Source organism: Micropterus dolomieu, linkage group LG04, assembly GCF_021292245.1.
Source record: "Micropterus dolomieu isolate WLL.071019.BEF.003 ecotype Adirondacks linkage group LG04, ASM2129224v1, whole genome shotgun sequence".
NCBI lineage: Eukaryota > Metazoa > Chordata > Actinopteri > Centrarchiformes > Centrarchidae > Micropterus > Micropterus dolomieu.
In genome coordinates this window covers 23,592,471-23,613,008 of record NC_060153.1, presented here as the reverse complement: position 1 = coordinate 23,613,008, position 20,538 = coordinate 23,592,471, and the positions used below count along the sequence as shown (strand labels likewise).

At 39.4% G+C, this 20,538-nt stretch overlaps 2 protein-coding genes across 2 annotated transcripts; both read left to right on the top strand.

Annotated features, from left to right (window-relative positions):
- Window positions 1–4,924: 4,924 nt before the first annotated feature.
- cenpk (centromere protein K) lies at window positions 4,925–11,537 on the top strand. The gene is made up of 10 exons (XM_046047432.1): window positions 4,925–5,075; window positions 5,332–5,433; window positions 5,737–5,793; window positions 7,244–7,307; window positions 7,655–7,701; window positions 7,807–7,889; window positions 8,021–8,119; window positions 8,351–8,486; window positions 8,602–8,655; window positions 10,775–11,537. The coding sequence occupies exons 1-10, from the start codon at window positions 5,073–5,075 to the stop codon at window positions 10,928–10,930; spliced, it is 801 nt and encodes a 266-aa protein (XP_045903388.1). The 5' UTR covers window positions 4,925–5,072; the 3' UTR covers window positions 10,931–11,537.
- Window positions 11,538–11,745: 208 nt separating this feature from the next.
- LOC123969302 (stromal membrane-associated protein 1-like) lies at window positions 11,746–19,679 on the top strand. The gene is made up of 10 exons (XM_046046572.1): window positions 11,746–12,005; window positions 12,489–12,622; window positions 13,350–13,435; window positions 13,548–13,623; window positions 13,751–13,813; window positions 13,939–14,014; window positions 15,561–15,691; window positions 16,587–16,794; window positions 17,091–17,428; window positions 19,042–19,679. The coding sequence occupies exons 1-10, from the start codon at window positions 11,888–11,890 to the stop codon at window positions 19,174–19,176; spliced, it is 1,365 nt and encodes a 454-aa protein (XP_045902528.1). The 5' UTR covers window positions 11,746–11,887; the 3' UTR covers window positions 19,177–19,679.
- Window positions 19,680–20,538: the final 859 nt, after the last annotated feature.

Sequence of the window (20,538 nt, the reverse complement as noted above, 5' to 3'; positions counted from 1 at the left end):
TAACTTTGTTATGTTTTTTACACCTGTAAGTGCCTTTCTAAAATCAGGACATTATTTGAAAACCAATGCACAGACTGTAATGTATATAGGCTACTATGGGAATAAAATGGCTTTTCTGAATATATCTTTTATGTTGTAATTCTTGAATAATATAATAATATAATAATTCTGTTGCTGTTTTATTATGGATATAATAGCCTGCTTTTTTTTTTGGTGAAGACAAAACATTTCATTTTGGAAACACGCTCCCGTTGCCAAATCTGGGCGTGTGAGCCTATCAAAAGCGGCCTATTTAGACTTATTATTCTGAACTATTTTGTCCCTTTGTGTCCTTTTCTACTAGGATGCTCTAAACATTTTGTGGCCCGGAATCTCACATCTCCTTTCACACCCTAAAAGCGTATCGTGGCTTCTTGACCCTTAGACGTGTTTCTCCATTCGTGGCAAAAATTTATGTGAGAAACACAAATCTGGTGCCGGGGAAAAAAGGCGAGGATGCCACAAAAACACAAAGTTTTGGGCCAGTTTCTCCAGGCCTTTATAGACCTTTTTTTGTTCTGCGGGACTGGGCCGTAATTTTGAGCGTAAAGCATGAAAAGTGGGGACAAATGAGCAGCGTTCCCTGATGGGACGAGCCACAAAGGAGCAGGGCCGGTCCCCCGCCGGCAGCAATACTGAGACAAGTGTGTCCCACCGCACAAAAAGGACGCAAACGTTTGGAGGCCATATGGTTTTTGAAATTTCCTCACAATTTCAGACAATTTGATGGATTGAGTTAACCCTCCTTTTAAACAGTTTAACTGGGTGCGAACAAAGGCCATAATGCCTACATAGACTCTCCCTTCATGAGGGCATCTGCGGCTATTAATGTCTAGCCCTTTTCTTTGCCTGGCGTTTTGAACAAGTCAATGAATTACAATGAAACTGCCCCTTTTTTTGTGAGACGCTTGTCTTTCTCTGCTTTTTAGCTGTGGAATAATATGTTTGACTTCTGTCCAAGAACGTTTTCTAAACAAGAAATGGATTTTGTTGAAAGTGTTTTTAATGTTAAGTAGGGAGCCATAAAGAGTTTAGACTGTGACATTTATGCCAAAGTCTGGTTAGGGAGTCTTTTGTTTGTTTTCTTCTCAACTCATTTTTTCTTCTTCTGCCTCCTTTATTTCTTTTGTCTTTAAGGAGTTTAATGAAGCTGAAAACATGGTGATGTGAGAAAGAGAGTGTCCAGAAAAGGATCTCAAAAGGCTACCTCCCCTTTAACTCTCTTTGTTAAAAGAAATGTTAAGTAGGGCTGTCTTCTTGTGAGGTGTTTTATAGTGTTTGCCTTTTTTTGCCATTTTGGACTTTTTTAATTCAGGACAACCTGAATAAGTTTATAGGCCTGTAGCACTTAATATAGCTGAAGCTATTGTAAATGCTCTGTAGGCAAATTAGTCCTAGTAAAATGTATAATTCAGAAACACTTTGCTTTAACCCCCTAGCATTAATAAGCAGTACACAGTGTTTTAATAAATGGTTTATAACACAGTTGAAAGTAGACATGTGTTTCTTAATGTATTTGTCAACAACTATAACTGCTCCTGTGGCACCCATAAGTTTCTGTATAAACAGATGATGAATGACAAAATAGTAAAACACAGCTGTAAAAGGTAAAATGTGTTTTCATGGGAGAAGTGATAATTGTTGGCAAACACTGTACATTCATAAACACTTAAATGTCCTTATATCTGCTTTATCTGCTTACATTATAGTGTGTTACAAACTATTTATTAAATATTTATATACTGCTTCTAAATGCTATGCCTTCCCTTTGATTTTAAAGGTAGGCTATACCTCCAAAGAAATATTTTGTAAATTGTCTTGCAAATTGCAAAAAAAGTCCTTTGTATTGTTTGTTTGTGTGTGTGTGTGTGTGTGTGTGTGTGTGTGTGTGTGTGTGTGTGTGTGTGTGTGTGTGTGTGTGTGTGTGTGTGTCTTCTGCAGCCTCTTCTGAATCAAGCATATTTATGAAGGGAGAGAGTGTGAAGGCAGGCTAAGTTTATGGATTTCACTTGCTTATTTTATGAGGGCTTGTCAGGCAGGCTCGGTGATAAGTAATACTACAGTCTGTGGGACCACTTCGTGGTAATTAATCTGGAGGTCTTAAGTGTATTTCAGTATTTCACTTCAAGATGGAAAAAATCACTACTTCAATCGTCCGGAAAATTGAAGTTTGATGCATGAGTCCCTACTGAAACAATAGTACAGCCCTCTTTCTTTCCATCTCTCCCCTCCCCTTTTTATACTCTCTCTCTCTCTCTCTCTCTCTCTCTCTCTCTCTCTCTTATTATTTGCACCTTGTGGAAAACAGTCTCAGGTGCAAAGTGTAAACTAATATTTGAGAATGACAGCAGTTAAGACACACTTTAAAATGAATGAATTTGATTAATGTTTCCAGTTTGTCTTCTCAAAAATGGCAGAAAAAATAACAAGTATCATTGATCATCGTATTATTATTATTATTATTATTATTATTATTATTATTATTATTATTATCATTGAATAAGTATAAAAAGGAGATCAGTAAATTACTTTATATTTGCCTGGGTTGCCTGAATTGTAGAGTTTTAATCATAGCCTTCCTGTGGAGCCAGTTAATACTTCAAACTTCAATTTTACGGGCGATTGAACTAAGCATGTTCCTGACAGAATTGATGTATGTATTAATTTCCTTTAACTGTTGATTAATTAGGCTGCGCTGAAGGCTCAAATGGAACAGTTTGTTCAGAAATTTGCATATTAATCAAATTCTAGTTGATCATTCAAATAATCCAGGCTATGTGCTTTTTGGGGATGTAGCTTGAAAACATATAAATCAATAAATATACACACGTATATTCACTGATGCTGCTGCTGAATGTGTACTGTATTAAAATTAAACACTCAGAGAGACTCATTTGGACTAAATTGTTCATCCAGTCCCATATTGCAACCAGTGCTCTGATCGATTAACTTCATTACAACCAAACAACAGCAAACCTATGTGCTTGTTTGTCTTATAAGTGAACCAGTGAGGGTGATAGAGAGAGAAGAGAGAAAGAGATACAGGTTGGCCATTGTATTTTGAACATTTTTGTGCCCTTAATTAGGTTAAAAAAACAAATAAAACCATTTCACCCACTGCCACCTATAACCAGGGAACAGTACATGACCTGTGTGGACCACTGTGTTGAAAAATATATTATTTAAGAGTTATTAAATGGTCACAATGTTATATATAAATGGCTAGTTAATGATAAGCAGGTCTTCCAACACTGGTCCGATGATGTTTAGGTCTGAAATGATTATGCGTAAAACTGCATCAGCATTGATGTAAAGAAAATTCCCAAATATTCCTACAAGTCATAAGCAGCACATATATAACATAAATAATCATTTCAAATGGAAAATACTACATATGGGTGTGGAGTGACTGGAAATCTTCATCTTTTAGCGGCACAGAACAACAACCATTAAATAAACATAAATAAAGTGAAACTAACTGAAGATGGTCCTGATAATCCTCAGCAAGCACGTCCAAATCTGTTGGAGTCGTCGTTTAAATCAGACCTAACTGGTTATGAAAACCTGTTAATGTTCAGAAAGTGACATTAAATTCTGAACTATATTTTAAAAAAGGAAGGAAGCCGATAAAGAAAAAAGTAGGTGCAGATGTTGACAAGCTTCAAACTCCAGTCTGCTGCTTGGCCACAGAGGAGAGAGATAAGCAGAGACACCTGCTGGTGTTCACAGGACAGTGTACTCCACTACAGTGAGCAGTTAACCAGCCATGGTGTGTGTGTGTGTGTGTGTGTGTGTGTGTGTGTGTGTGTGTGCGTGTGTGTGTGTGTATTCTGACAAATTAAAGATTTTTAAATCATAAATTCCAATAAAATAAATTGTGATAAATAAAAATATTCTCTATACATTTTGGTTTTCTCAACTCCCTGTCTTACACCTTCACACTCTATCTCTCACATAAAACTGCAAATTTGCTTTATTTGCATGATCATAAATAGGCTGATTAAGCAGGTTGTCCAATATTTACAATGTAATAGTGTAAGGGACTGCAATGTAAGACACTGTAATGTAAGACCATGTAAGCACACTAATGAAAGAAAAACAAATCACAGCAATTGAATTAGAAATTATACGGTGGGCACATAAAACAGACAGAATACATCTTTTAAAAAGGAGACAAACTTTGAGGGAGCCCTGTACAGTTCATTGTGCTGTTCACTGGTCTTCCTTCAACCTTTGACATGCTCTGACTGATTTTACTGCTTACTGACTTGGATAAGAACTCGGTTTTCATAATGCTACAGCGTAGTAAATATGGGTTTTCTCTATCTGCCTATCAGTAAAATTTCTAGACTTTCTGGGAAGCAACAATACTGTCTCTGAGATAATAACAGTTCTCTAGCGTCAATTTCCACCATACCGTACAATTTTGCATTACTGGCCAACACAATTGGACACATGATGACACCTTCTGCACATTCATAAGCTCCCGTCCACTGAACACACCCCGGGTGGCATGAATGAGGGAGTGTTGATCTTTTACTCAGCCAAAAGTCCCGCATTTAAATATTACTTAAGTGAAAGTCTAGAAATTATCACCAGAATGTAGTTAATCCACCTACAATTTCTGCTTCGCTTTGGCTTTGTTGAAAATAGTTTTGTCTATTTACGGGAGAAAACAATAAGCACTCAGTGCTGAAGAGTTGTGTCTGAACTGCTGCAATGTTTCTGCATCTCTTTAAAGATGCATTTTTAGATTGATCACCACAAACCACAGAGGGGACCCACAGTTTTCTCTGTTTCCTCTGAAAAACTAAAGCAATTCGCTGGGAACTTCATTTACGTGACTGCGGGTCACAGTTTTAAATTATTACGCCATTCACTGTAGTTGCGCAGTCCTGCGCAGCATCAGCGCTCCTCAGCACTACCCTCTGTCGCAGACGTTACGTCATCAATGTTGGCGGCATTTTGAAAAAAAGAGGCGTCTGTTGTTTTGGTCCGCGTCGTAGAGCAATAAACCGTGACTTTCACTAATTATGGTAAGACCACACGTCTTTTAGGTCATCTTTGTAGTGGATATATGTACATAACAATGTAGAGTGCGACGTTTTCATGTTAATAACAGAGAAAATGCTGACCTTATCAGCCAAATGGCTACTTTTCATTTGTCCAACACGAGCCAAAACTAGCCGACAGCTCATAAGACCTAACGTTAACCCGTGCACTGTGCCAGCTTTGCCTGTACTGTATTCAAACATTTACCCACCCTTTGACCCTTTATGTTCCCGTGTTCAGGCCGAGGTGAAGCCAGGCGGCCAGGCAGCAGCAGAGCTGTCAGAGGCCGCTCAGAGTGAGCTGATGGACCTGTGTGAGGATCAGTTTGCCAAGCTGGAAAAGGTAAACTCGTGTTGTTTTTATGCAGTCTATTGCAGGGGTTTTCAAAGTGCGAGGCGGGCCTCCCTAGGGGGGGCTCCAGACAGTTTCAGGGGAGGCTCAGAAAATGGAAGTGAAACATTACATGAACTATTGCATTATTTATCAAAATGAGATCGTCATCCCAAGCTTTGTCTGAGGGTAGGCCCGCAGTCTCTGACTTTGAAAAGCCCTGGTCTATGGTTTTAACCCGACGAGCTGGGCTGTCCTGTTTAAACAATCGTTGGGTATGCACAAGAAGGTACAAACTGTGTCTCTGTGTTGCAGCTTCAGAATGAGATTATTCTGTGTGAACCAGATTTCTGCGATAATCCACAAGAGCAGGTGAGATGGTTGTGCATTCCTGTGCTTTCTAGTTTCTGTGCAGCATCCTCCCAGTGTTCCTGATACCAACATGGAAAACCTTCAAGTGGAATGTCTCAAAAAAGTTAAAATTCTTCTGTTTACACCTTTTAAGGTATCATGGCTGACAATTTAAACAATTTTTAATTACATTTGAACAAAAATTATGTGAATAAATCGGAGACAACATTTTTTGGTTCCAAAGATGTAAATCACTAACATTGTCTATAAAACTATAAGTTATTCTATTTAAATAGTCCTTTATGATAAGCGTAATATCAAAGGTATTTACAGGACCTATTTATGTGACTAAGTAACAGTCAATTACACATAGAAATGATTTACTACAGTGAAGAACAGAATACAGGAGAACAGTGTGGCCATTAGGGATGGGCAATATGGCCAAAAATGTAAAAAAAAATCATATATTAATAATTACCACGATAAATGTCAAATCATTATTTCTTTCAAGTTTAAAGGCTGTTTTTTGCCAGACGGTTAATTGTAATTATAATGATAGATAAAAATCTATTTTCAACATTAAAACATGCACGAGTAAAAGTACTGTTTCTTGAGTAAAAGTAAAATAGTTTTTCAGTCTTCAACAAAATAAATATCTTTGATTTGTCCACAGTTCAGATGAATTAAATGGAATATTTTTTGAGCATTTGTTATATTTATATCAAGGAAAATTATATCGCAATCATTTTATAACCAGCCCTAGTGGACAGCCATAAAAAGCTCATCCACCCTAGTTATTCTAGCTCCTTTAACTTTAAGCAAGCTGTCAAAGCGGCATCCCTCAGTGACGCTGCAGATGGCACCCAAATGCTTTTAAAAATGTTAACAACATTTTTAATGTTGGTTCATGCAGGTTTTTTTGCATTACACACTGCTCGCCACTGAAATGTAGCCCGGTGGGTTTGACATCACAAAGAACAAATGCTATTGTCCTTAACCACAATGCCACACTGCTTCACAGCATACATCATCTCCAATGGCCAGAATTTAGCCAAACCTGTCCTCAAACCAGAATTCCTTCATCCTCACCTGTTGGAATACATGCCTTAAATTACAGTTAAGATATCATTAAACCTTTTTATGCCTTGTTTTTGTGCCGTTTAGTGAATGTTTTTAAAAGTAAAGTATTTTACCAAACAGAGAGAGGAAACATTTTCTTTTCTGTTACAGCACTTTTCTGTTGTACATTTAGGATTAAGTGTTACAAATTAATTATAAGAAAATGATAGATTAATTTATTCAAAACAAAAACATTTAGGTTTTTAGTATGAAAATGAATTTTCCAGGTCACACTTTAGACAATGTTGGCAGGGAATTTGTTTTTCATTTATAAAATGTGACATTTTTCTATGTAAATAACTTAATTCAATAACTGAATTTTCTGTGCATTGTGAATATTCATCTCCAATAGTCAGTAAATCGACTGATGGCGACAGAAGCTGAATTGAAGCAATGGCTGACAGTGGAGCCGAAATGTAAGTCCTCCATTCCTGCTGTGATAGAAGCTGTAACTGTAATGTAATGCAAGCATTTACAACTGACTTATGAATATCACAAATCAGTACTACTGTTTTATGCCACATTTAAAATTTAATGTCATCCTACATATCAAAAGAAACAGTTTAGCCTGGTGAGAAAATGGTACGACAAACATTACTGTTTTAATCAGGATTTAATTTCAGATCTTGTGACTATATGAGATTGTGATTCCAGGCTATAAAATCTAATTGAAATAGTTGCATCTGCTGTATTTTTCTAATGTTTGATATGATAAAATTAGTATTTTTAAAATGCAAATGTTTATTTATTTTGCTACATCCAGTGCTGGCAGAAAATTCAGAACTTTTACTTCAAGCTGGAAAAGAGGAGGTATGTCTGTGTAAAACGCAGAATTGAAGAAGAATGTGGCTCATTGAAATATTTAAATGCATTGCTCCAGTTATGAAATCCATTCTCCCACTTTGTTTTCCACAGATGCTCAAGATGTGTTCTGAACTCGAGATGGTTGTTTCTTGCTACGAAGCAAAGAGAGACAAACTGAGAGAAACTAAAGAGCTGTACGTAACCTTTTAGTAGTGTTGTGTAGTCTGTCTATAACTGACTGTCCTTCCTCGGGGGGCAAGAGACCTTTCAGAGACTTTTCATTGGTTTTACCCTGTGCATTGTTCTGAAAGTTTGTGTCTTTTAGTGAACAGAAGTGGCTGGAGGAGAAGAAACAGGCGCTGATAGCTGCCAAAGATCATGTTGATCGACTTCACATGGAAAAGAAGAAATTATCAGAGCACAGGTGAGTGTGAAGTCACCCTAAACCAGACTTCAGGTTCTGAGTTGCATCTGCACTGGAGAGCTGCAAATCACGTGAAGAGCAACAGAAATGTGGGAAGAGGGGAAATAATGTAGTGAATGAGTGTGAATATACTCAAATTAAACTTTTAAAACTTCTAAAAAAAAATAATGGCAAAATCTATGTATGAACTAACATTTTACGTGTATGCATGTGTTGATGCGCATTCCAAAGTGTATTGCTGGACACCAAGATGAAAATTCAGAAAATGAAGGCCTATGAGGAAAGGTTGATGGAGTCTCTGGGGGACATACTGGAGAAGCATGTCCCTCTGCCTCAGAATGAATCCAGTACAAACAAGAAGAAGAAGGTGCAGTGACCTGTTTTTTGTCTTTTTGCAGCCTGTTTACATGCAGAGCCTGTGTTGTTACTACTACAGTGCAACTTACCATATGCTTTGTTTTTTTTCGGTTTGTTTTTTTCAGAACATTTCCCAGGAGTTAAACGAAGACTTGATTTCACTTAATGAAATTCTTGAGGTGGGTTTCGATTTACTACATAATCCGCTCTGATGTCCAATTAATTATCCTGTCTTCAAAGGTTCTATGTGGAACTGTTGGGCTTCTGTAAATAACATCACAGAGTACGGTCTAGACCTGCTCTTTTATGAAAAGCGCTGTGAGATAACTGTTGTTGTGATTTGGCGCTATATAAATAAAATTGAATGGAATTGAACTTTCAGAAAACCCTTGTTATTAATGACATCCGTGGCTGTTAAGTAAACTGCAGTCAGCGTCCTGTTCCTCAGCATCCTCGCACTCTGTAAGCGTGAGTGAGCATCATCCTGGGCTGAAATGAACACTGAAAACTGGAAAATAAATTACAGTCACATTTGGAATAACCTCACTTGTAATGTTCTCATATTTTATTTGGACCATTGGTTATGTGATACTGACTACATTACCTTTTACAAATCACCCCATCAGCCAATGCCACAAAGCAACCAGTGCCAGACCCACGCAACGCAGCCACAGCCTGCTGCCCAACCTTAGCTTAGGTTACAGTTAGCTAGTTGGCCCGCTGCATGGACACTGCATAGATCTGGTGCCGGCCGTGTTAGCACGCAAGCTAACATTAGCTAAATTAGCCAGATAAAACCACAATATCACAAAATATTTCACATGCTTTGCAATAATGTTGGCTTTGACTTCGTACTATGTGTTGGATGCCGGTTATTTGTTGACGTTAGCAGACTCCGTTTCTAAGCTAACGCCTAGCTTATGTTGCACACAAACATATGACATGAATTGTGCTTTTGTAGTTTATTTGTAGCTTTGGCAATATTGTTGTTTTACATTCATGCCAATAAAGTTGAATTGACTAGTTTTGCACACTGTTGGCAATAGGGGAGCAAAAGAGAAGGCACTCGGGAGCATTTGTAAATGTCACATCCTTTGGGATTTTCCCGGAAAAAACGCGGGTAGTTCTTTTATAATAGAAATAAATAATAGAAATCAGTCCTCAGACTGTTACAGGCACCCAAGAAAGTCAGGGAAGGTCTCATTTTCTCAACAGTCTGTTCAAACATTGGAAATGCGATTGGAAAAGCGATTAATATATGTAAATTGCTCCTCATTCTAATGGTACCTTTAAGTGAAAGCAGTCATTATCAGAAATCAGAAGCAGGTTTATTGTCAATTAGGATGAATTAGTGCGTGAATAAATCCAAAATTGTAACCCTAACCCTTAAGGTAGGGGGCGTCAGTGCACGTGTGTGGGGTACTAGAGACAGAGCACCAGCAGCTCCAGTGATGTGCAGAGTGAGAGAGAGGAGCTCCTACATGTGTTTCTTGATGGTTATTGATTTTCAGTGCTGCACAGGGCTGATATGTAAATGCGATTATTTGGACTGATATTGCTTGCGATGGATTGGCGACCTGTCCAGGGTGTACCGCGCCTTTCGCCCGATGTCATCTGGGATTGGCTCCAGCCCCCCACGACCCTGTAAGCAGGATAAGCGGTTGACGATGGATGGATGGACTGATATTGCAATTGCGATATGATTTGTGATATTAGAGGGAATGATCATTCTTACATAACTATTTTTATTTTCATTGAAAAACATACTTAAATGATTATGGTGTGCTTTTTTTTGCAAGGATCTGTACCAAACAAATGTGTTTTCCTAAGTCTGTAGAATATAATGTGTAGGCCAGGAAATCTCTGCAGCGTGACAATATTTAATTGAAAATCCGTATTTTTAAACACATTTTGCCTTTAAGAAATATTGCACCTCCTGCTTTTAGAAAATTACAGCAGGCCATATTGTGATTTTGATAATATTGTTCAGCCATACTGCTACACATGCGTTTTTAGTCAGGTTATATGCATCACTGACATTGTTTTATTCCCAAACTCAAATCTTTTTGAACATACTTTGTTTTAGTGTTCACAAATATGTCCAGTATTTAAGTGTGGCGTAGCACTTTTGTCACACCATCTCTCTGCTAGCATCTTTTTCCAGTATGTATTGTCAAATAGTCAGAAATACAAACCAGATTCTATTGAACTGTCTCTGTGTAAACGCCTGCCTGAGTACTTTATAAGTTGTATCATCTTGCACCATTACTTAACACTCCATCTTCTCTACCCCCACAGCTGCTCATGAACAAGGTCCTGAGCACACCGCACGACCCTTACGTGACCATAGACAACACATTCTGGCCACCGTACATAGAAATGCTGCTCCGCTATGGTATTGCAGTGAGGCACCACGAGAACAACTTCAAGATCCGCCTGGAAACCTTTTGTTAAGGCAGTGGTGCATTAGGCATCTCAAGCACCACTTATCAGCTAGTGTTTCTAATTCAAGTCTGCTTATGTAGTGCTATCATTATGTCTATTTATGTAAACTGATATGAAGAGTAACTGCTGGGAAAGAGGCTAGTGATTAACAGTGTGTATCTGTCTAAAGTGAGTATTTTATAACTTGCCCATTTATGTTTTAAATAAGTATTTTTTAGATTAAGAACTGTTTTGTATGTATAGATTAACCACAGGTCCTTTAAGAGTCTGAGAACGCCTAAATTTAAGTTGAAAGTTGAAATCAAAGTTTGACTTTTTTTCATCTAAACTCTTGTTAATACTCAGTAAGGTTTAAAGTCTTCCCCTTTTTACAAATGTCCTTTTTGACCTACTTTCGTAGCCTATATCAGTGGCAAGGTCTGATCAGCCATGAGCGATGTATGTTAGCATTTATCTGTGTTCTTTAATTGGTCTTTATCTCAGCTTAATTTAAAGTTCTTCAAATTTCTTAAAAGTTGACTTTCTGATATCCCAGCTGTGGACTGTAAATATGTAGATTTCCTTCATTTGTTTGTATATATTTTCTTGTCCATGTTCAATAAACTCGGAAGCTGCATATTATGAGTGGTCATTGGTTATCCAAGTAGGGCTCTTTCCAGTCTAACCGACTGACGGGAGATGGTGCATAAACTTTTAGTGCAGATAATAATTTTTTTTATGAAAATGTCAATTCTTAAGAAACGTCGTGCGTCAGATGACGTCAGAGCTGCCGTCCAATCAGGTGCGGCCGCCTCGTCAGCGCTAGGATTCCTGTGGGCGGAGTGAAGATTCCGGTTCCGGGTGTTTTCATATCCAACTCGGAGGCTTTCATCCCTCTGATTATGGTCTTTTATCAGAAACTTACCTAGACAGATTCAAGTACACTTCCTTTTTTTTTTTAAAGAAAGTCCAACTAAAGCCGCGAACATGACGACGCGCTCGGAGAGGGAGAAGGCCCAGAAACTCAACGAGCAGCACCAGGCCATCCTGTCCAAAATGCTGAGGGAGGAAGACAACAAGTACTGCGCCGACTGCGAGGCGAAAGGTGCGACATTCACACTATCGAACATTTTTTTTAATTTTTACTTCACAAAGTTAACATTTTCACCGATAATCCGCCGCTAACGCTAACTACAAATGCAACATCTGCGTTGGTTAGCTCAGCTAAGCTAACTCGCTAGTGTGTAGCTGGCTCAGGCTAGTCAGATGATATCTAGTCCCCTTCAGCTAAACTGGGCTAACTAATTAGGCTAACTGGCAAGCTAACTTCTCTACATGTACATAAGCTCCCCGCAGTGCCTCTCCCTTACCGCAGCCTTCAGCCAAGCTGCCGGGTGTTTCAGGCTTTTAACAAACTGTGGCAGGTCCTCCAGAGGAACCTGACTCTGATGTTCCTGTTAGATCATTGGTAAAGAATGCAGAGCCTCCTTTTGGCACTTTGTCACTGCAAGATCGTGCATGTTGTATGTTTTTCTTCAGACATAGCTCCATTTTTCCAAATCACAAGTCTGTTTTCTGACTTCATCAGGTCCAAGATGGGCATCCTGGAATCTGGGAGTGTTTATCTGCATCCGGTGTGCTGGCATCCACAGGAACCTGGGAGTACACATATCCAGAGTTAAATCAGTCAACCTGGACCAGTGGACCTCAGATCAAATTCAGGTACCGTTTTATTGTTTATGTGTTTTCGTTCAGTTACAGAAGAAGATGCATTTTATCACCTGAGTACAAAATCCGTAAATCAGTAAATTTAGTGAGATGTTATTGCAAAAACGGTGTTGTATGGGACATAATCAGATTGATTTCAGCATCCTTTTACTTGTGCATATCTGTCCTTTATTGACAGCCAATGCCTCACACCTGTGAGAGTATTGCAAATTTCCATTTTAAAGGCATTCTCCCAATAATTTAGCACTGCCCCTCGTTAAACTTTGCAGACTTGTGAGTCAGATTGGTGAAATTCTGTGCATCAGAGGGTAAAACAACTTTTAGTCCCTAGTGTAGGTTAAGCTTCAAACATGCTGGGTCCTACACTTCCCATAATGTAAATTGATAGGCTCCGTCAGTATGTCACATTCATGTAATTTGGGAGTTACTATAATTACCAGTGTTTAACTTGTAAATTACGGTCAACGTGAACATCCAAGTTATAATTACAACTGGAAAACACGATTCTGAATATGGATGTCTCACATCGGCCAAGGTCCGTCGCCCAGTGTGATTTAAACCCAAATTTGAGGCTCTTCCCCATCTGTACCCCCCTAGCCTTCCACCCATCCTGCCTGGTATACACCCACCTCCACACTTTCTGTTAAAGGTTTGAATTCTTAAACCCAGGCCAAGATACTGATGACCCTTCTAATTACCCATATGTCCCTTATTTTTTCAGAGTATACAGGACATGGGTAACACCAAGGCCAGGCAGCTTTATGAGGCCAACCTTCCAGAAAGCTTCAGAAGACCTCAAACAGACCAGTATCCTTCACTGTCAGCAGACACTGAAAATAACAAACTGCCATGCTGTATATGCTAAAGTTAATCATCTTGGCCTGTTTGTTGCCTCTTTTTCACTTAACACTGACATAAGAGCTGTGGAATTCTTCATCAGGGATAAATATGAGAAGAAGAAATACTACAGCAAGAATGTGACCAATGGGAGCAGTGTATGTATCAGTTCATTTTTGTCATACTACATACCTCTTATGTACCTGTCTTTACTGACATGTGGTTTAAGCTGAAATCTGTTTTTCTGTTGTTAATTTTGAGTGTCTTTTGTTTGTTTTTTTTCAGCCAAAAGATGCTAAGAAAGAGAGGGAGCCAGACAGAGGGAGCAAGGTGCCATCCTACACCAAGGTAAGTATCTCACACATACTCCTTGGTATGTAGAGCTATGTACCCATGCTCTTCCACATTGTTTTTGTATCATATGGACTTTGCCCTGCTGATGTTTTACATTTGTTTGTTTACGTTTTTTAAAGATTGAAGAGTCCAGGCCAGTTCCCAAAATCAGCCCTGCTAAGACTTCAGAACCTTCTGTGAACCTACTAGGTCTTGGTGAGTATCGTTGTGCTTCTTATGCTACTGGAAAATAAAAATCATCTCAAATGTGCTGACTGAGAAATTTATGAAATCTGGCTACATATGGTCTCAGCTTGTAATTGTTGCCAGTTCTGCTGATCTAATAATGACTGGATGATTATAAACTGATTGAACTTGGAGTTTGGAGTTCTTATGCACTTGTGGTGTTATGTATCTCTTGATTACTGATATTTCCACTGATTGTTTTGTATGTCTATAGCATTTAATAGCCACAGTATATTTGTTGTTGTTGTTGTGTATATATGATGAGTGCAGGCTGGCTGTAACTCTGGCATAGTGTTGCATGCTGATGCTGTGGCATGTTATGGCTGTGACTGTATGCATCCTCACAGCAGGGGACAGCTGCACTGGACCGAGATATTGTCGTCCTGTATAGGCACAGGGCCAAACCATGACTCTCTTTCTTAAGCTTGAGTCGTCATTGTAAAGTTGTTAGCTTGATGTTTATTTATCAAGCAGTTGGTCTGAGAGAAAGCACTATCTTTCAAAGGCTCACTGTGTTCCTCTTTCAGTTAGTTTCCAGCACCCGTTTAACAGTAGTCACTGTGACTGTACATCCCTATTGTTGCTTTCCTCTCAAAGGCAGCAGATCTGCAGTCTGTTTCACACTGTTGTTCTTAAGTTGCTGCTAATGCAACTTTAAACTTGGTTTTATTTCCTGGTTTTATTATAAAAACTTTGTACCAGTGAACCACTGCAAGGCTTTTTTGTGGGGTTTTTAGAGGAAGCACTAAAGCTGCTGACGCAGTCACAGAGGTTAGAGACTGACTGGTAACTTCATGTTTTTTAGGTCTAGATTTGGACCTTCTCTTTTTTAGGATCAGTGTTAAACATTACAATGGACAAGGCAAAAGTGGCGAGTAATTTTGGTTTTCAAAACTAGGTTTGCTCATGGATCCGTTGCTGGGTCTCTTGCAATATATCAGTGGCAGTTTTGTGCATATTTCTATCTTCATGTTTAGATAGTCAGATGGTGGGGTAGAACTACAGGTTACTATTAGTCTTTTACTTTGTGTACTTGACCATCTATCTTTTCAGTGCAATAGCTCTGACATTAGTGATTGAATGTTGATACCTAGGAATAATGTGTTTTATCACATCATTAGAGCAATTTCATTTACAGTTTAAAAGAAAATGACACATTTATGCTGCTGACTGGCTTGGTGGGGCATTGTGTAATTTGTTTGGCAGGTTTACTGTTATTTGTGTTTTCTGTGATAATAAGGGTAAGTTGATCATTTTTTTTATTGTACTAACCGTCCTGCTTACTGTGCGGGGTATTCAGCAGTTATGGGAGGGCATTGCAGTTAAATAAATACAAAGACAACACATATTCTCACATTAGCAAACATGTGCTGTGTTTGTTGGTATTTTATTTATAATTTAGAAGTTCTTGGTGAATTCAGAAAGGATATCATTGGGAAATCTTCAGTGACAGTTTTTTCTATCTGTAAGCTTACATTCTACATGTAAAACCATTTTTTTCACCTCTCTGTCATAGACGCACCAACAGCTGCATCAACTAACAATGGTAGCACGAGCACAGGCCAGAACAACAATGACCTGGATATATTTGGCCCCATGGTGTCCAACCCCCTCCCCTCGTCCACATCCACAGCTCCATTTTCTCAGGTAAAACCGGGCAAGAATTCCCTCGTCCAGATTTAGCACTAATTTCTGAATATTGCTCAGGAGTCCTTAGCAGTAATAGTTCTCTAGTTGTTAAACTGAAATTAAGTGTGCAGTAAAAATATAAAGTCAAATGATAACCATCAGCATCAATAGCCCACAAGACAGTAACACCAATACTGAGAGACAGTGAAAGAGAACCAGACAGAAAATTAATGCAACTAATGAGGAAACCATTAGACTGAACATGTGTTAAAACCAAGTGTTTGGTTTGTCCGATCAGCGTACACCCAGAGATATTGACTTTACAGTGATATCAACAGAGAAAAGTGGCACATCCTCATATTTGCATTTATTTTGTAAATTAGGCTGGCTTAAGTAAAAGTTAATATGTGGGAGTAAGAGAGAGAGAGAGAAAAAGATAGATGCAAACCGTTTAAAGAAATGTGTGTTATATCACTTTGTTACTGCTGTGTCGTGGCACAGGTAGTACTGGTAAAATAACTTGTTGTTAGGCCACAGGATTTAATTACCACCAAGCCTTATGGCTGCGCCTGCTTCTAACAGTCAGCCAGCAGAACTGAAATACAGTTGTTTACAACGCAGAGCAGGCCATTAACACTCCTAACACACCTTTTATTGATAAAATATGAAAACTATTCTCAAATTTAGCAAACGACAGCTGATGGTTTCCAGTATGCACTGTTTCGGCTATTTATTTATGGAGCCTTGTGTTGATGATGATTTGTTGGTTAAACCTGAATGTGCATGGACCACCAGGTGTATAGCAACTTCAGTTAAACTGTCCAAGATTTGATCTGCTGAGGTTTCAAATGCATCGTGAATCGCTGTTATTTCATACTTTCGTTAAAAAATCTGGATCTTTTTCCCCCTTCAGGTGAGCTCCAGTAACGTGGCCAGCACTCCGACACAAGCTCCAGCAGCAGGAGGCGGGGCCAGCTCAGGGTCTGGGCAGAGTGACCTCGACTTGTTCAGTGACAGCAGTAGCACCACTAAAACTGAGGACATGGCCAAGAAGCCCCTGTCCAAGGACTCCATCCTGTCCCTGTATGGAACCAACAGCATGTCCCAACAGGCCCCCACTGGTGAGGAACCAAACATGCAGAAATTATGTGGGGGGCACACAGTGTCAGAGTACAGTAACGCTTCACTTAGCAACGGTGATGCTGAGCCCTGTGGATGTGGTGAACTGAATTCAAGTAGATAGTAAAGTAGATTTCTCGTATTTCCCAACACAGTCCCACATAGCGTTCCTGACAAACAGGCTCCTTAAACACACAATCCTCACTGTTATCATCTCACATTAAAATACTGGCTTGAAAGCTGTATTTGTATGTGTGACGTTCTGCTCTCTGTTTTGCATGTCTCCTTCCCCCCTCAGCTGGTATGTTCATGGGCCCCTCCCAGATGCAGTTTCCTGTCCAGGCCACTGCTGGTTATCAGGCCTTCCCTGGCATGGGCACAGCCATGCCACCTACAACTGTCATGGGTGCCATGATGGCTCAGAGTGGGGCGGCCATGATGGGGCAGAGTCCGGGCATGATGGTTGGGATGACGATGCCTAATGGCTTCATGGGGAATGCGCCAGCAACTGGTGTGATGGGCATGGCGCCGAGGATGATGGGACCACAGGGTGGTGCGATGCCTGCAGGCATGGTGACTGCTCAGGGCATGTACGCCATCCAGCCTGGGCAGCAGGCTCAGTGGAACATGGGTCAGGTATGGACAGTCTTTAAGCTTTGTTGATTACTGCAGAATTGTAAGAGGTTATTTAAAGAGCAACTGCACACTAAATCCTGTTTTGTGAGGTTGTGTTCAAGGGTATAGCACATACAGTGTGAATTGTTTTACATGTAACCACACCCAGGTCTGATGATTCATTGCGCAACAGTCCATTGTGAAGATTTACTAGACAGGGTGTGGGCAGTGCATCCAGCAGCCACCAGATGGCATCACACGCTGGACTTTAAAACAGAAGCTGTGTCCCAAATGCATTGTCCAAAATATATCTAAGCAGGTTTGATGAAGTGTGAAACTGGAAATGTGACCAAAAAAGTACTGTTACTAAACCATGTTCAGTGCGGGTTGTGACGAAACAGCACCAGGAACATAGGAGACCAAAAATAACAATAAGATTTTTTTTTTGTCTCTTTGTGAAGAGCAGTTAGCAGCTTGACAGATGTCGGATGGCAAAATTATTGAATAATCTTTGCTGTTGGTATTAAACAGTTACATATGATGACTGCAAAACAGTATACTATATGGGTCATTTCATTGTGAATAATGTATACACTTAGTATGTAGTAAGGAGTTGGGACACAGCAGGGCTACAGATCCTCTGTAGGGCTTCAGTAATCACCTCCTGACCTCTAGAAGGCAGAAAGGAGACAAGCCCATGAAAAGTGAAGTCAAGTGAAGAGGTGGTGCCGGAGGAGCTTTGGTTTCAGCTCAACTTTGACTGCAATTTTTTAGAAGCATGCATTTACCTCATTATGTCCCAATCAAACTACAGAGAGCACGGACTAGTTTCAGGACAGGGCTGGGGTCAGACAGTAATATTACAGATTTCAGTCTATGATGTTATTAGGGCTGTCCACGACTAAGGATTTACATAGTCGAATCAGAATCATCAAGTCCTGCCTGTAGTCGAATCGTGTGTTTTTGTGCGCAGCGATTGCTTCACTTTAATCTTGAGAAGCTGCAGAGCTGCAATCTCTTTCCATTCAACTTACACTGTAAATTTCCAGCTAAACTGAGGCTTTTTGAAGACCCTTATCTCTCTCTCTGTCGCCTGTCATTCACCGGTCTTGTGTTACATTGCGGTTCCACGCGGGTCTATTTCAAGTAGCAGCTATTTAAAAACAATAAAATATTCTTTATGTGGTTCATCAAAGGTGATAAATTATCCGAAAGTCCCGCGAGGTGCAGACAACTCGGCACAACACCATGAATCTGGGGCTTGGTCTCTTCAGCAAGTGTTCCTCCACTGCCACTGCACACATACACGCTACGACGACACATGTGCACTGATGACCCAGGGTTAGGGTTACAATTTTGGATTTATTCACGCACTTCAAAAAAATTTATTGAAAGTTTTATTCTTTTTACATTTTTTTTTTATTTACAGCATTAAATGTTGAAATGCATATTGTAATAGGCTGTATATTAACTTATTGGGAGAAAACTGGTAGTTCTATGTAAAATCAGACGTTGAGCACCCCCATATAGCCAAAGTGGCATGATCCTTGTTTCACATCGAATCCTTGACTATTCGGGGTCAGCCCCTAGATGTTATGATGTAGTGTTAATATAGATCTCTCTAACTTCCTCAGGTGAATCAGCAGATGTCAGGGATGACTCTGAATGGTGCAGGTGGCCAGATGGCCTTCGGTCAGCCTCCAACAGCTATGGGTGGGTGGGCCGCAGCTGGATCTGGCCAGACCCTGAGCACACAGTTATGGAAATGAGCCTTCAAGTGGGTTGATGGTCGGGCAGAGTAAGAGTCAAGGTTGCAGAAAGTGCTTCTCTGCACCTCACTATGAACTGAAGCCCATTTCCATCACGGACCAGCCTTCAGAACATGAAAATTATATCTTTTTTTCCCCTTCTCCTTCTCTCTGTCTCTCTTCTCTCTATTGTGTGAGTGAATTTGGGAGTCATACAGGATTACAGCCTGGCAGTTTCTGCCTGTCGTATGGTTTTTGATCATAACTTTTATTTTCCTTTTTTGGAAAAAATTGCAAGGAAATAACAGTCCCAACAAAAATGATAACGACATATCAGAAAAGCTGCAGGACCAGTTACACAAGCTTTTATTGTATCACTGTATCATTATAAGATTATAGAACATTTAAATGAATAGTATTTAAAGGGAGAAGTCTGTCGGTACTGCTCCCAGATGTACAGCGCTGTATAACCTTCTTTTAAAGTACTTGTGGTTCCCCTATAAAATAAAAATGATAATAAATGACTCTCTTTGATGTGTCTTCTATGATTCAAGTGTTAGAAATGTTTAAAGGCTCAGTCCTAAAGTAGGGGAAATGTTATGTTGAGGTTTGGCTTTAAGCTGTTAAAGGGCCTTACCTGAAACCTCTTTGGAGACGTTTTTATGTTCTAATGTAAAGTTTAAGTTTATTTGCATGTTTGTGTCAACATCACAAACTGAACAAAGAGTGAATTGTATGTTTTATTTGATTGTAGGTATAATTTAATGTTAAATATTCTGCAATTTAGACTGGCCTGTTGGTGCAGCCATTGTGTTGGAGGAGAATGTAGCTGAAACCATTGTGGAAAGAAGAACTATTTGTACAGGCGTAATGGGCTTTATTCAGCTTGAATCCTGGGAGGGGCAGAATATACTTGCAGGAACACACTGAGTTTTAATTACTATGATTACCTTTTATATCTGATCCAGGTTCTTACTGAGGCACTGAAATGAAGTAGCACAGGTAAATGGAGGGGAACTCTTCAAAAGATCAAAACATTCACTCACAAAAAATGTGGTTCATAATTGCAGAATATACATTAATACATTATATTGGTTAATGGATAAAGGTCTATAGATAACCAAATACATTTCTGAGAACTAACCAACTAAACTTCCATTTTGGTGTTTTGATGATGTGAAGGTTGGTTTGTGTAGCAGACAGGCCATTACTGTTCCTGCCCTCTAGATGGCAGTATTGCCATATGAGAGAAATCCGACAAATGCTTCAAGCATGAAGGATTGATTTGAAGAACTTCCTCTTTAAAAGATTTAGTGGACCCAGATTGCAACTTGACACCATAACATAGTGAGCCCAAATAGTTGCTGTGGGCAGTGAGGAGTT

What these genes read in the sequence shown, in the direction of transcription:
- cenpk (XM_046047432.1), top strand. An exon ending in AAGAAATTATCAGAGCACAG is followed by an intron (nt 8,120 to 8,350) that starts GTGAGTGTGAAG and finishes CGCATTCCAAAG; the next exon opens with TGTATTGCTGGACACCAAGA. An exon ending in GTACAAACAAGAAGAAGAAG is followed by an intron (nt 8,487 to 8,601) that starts GTGCAGTGACCT and finishes TGTTTTTTTCAG; the next exon opens with AACATTTCCCAGGAGTTAAA.
- LOC123969302 (XM_046046572.1), top strand. Translation starts at nt 11,888, where the DNA reads ATGACGACGCGCTCGGAGAGGGAGAAGGCCCAGAAACTCAACGAGCAG. An exon ending in GGACCTCAGATCAAATTCAG is followed by an intron (nt 12,623 to 13,349) that starts GTACCGTTTTAT and finishes TTATTTTTTCAG; the next exon opens with AGTATACAGGACATGGGTAA. An exon ending in AGGTGCCATCCTACACCAAG is followed by an intron (nt 13,814 to 13,938) that starts GTAAGTATCTCA and finishes CGTTTTTTAAAG; the next exon opens with ATTGAAGAGTCCAGGCCAGT.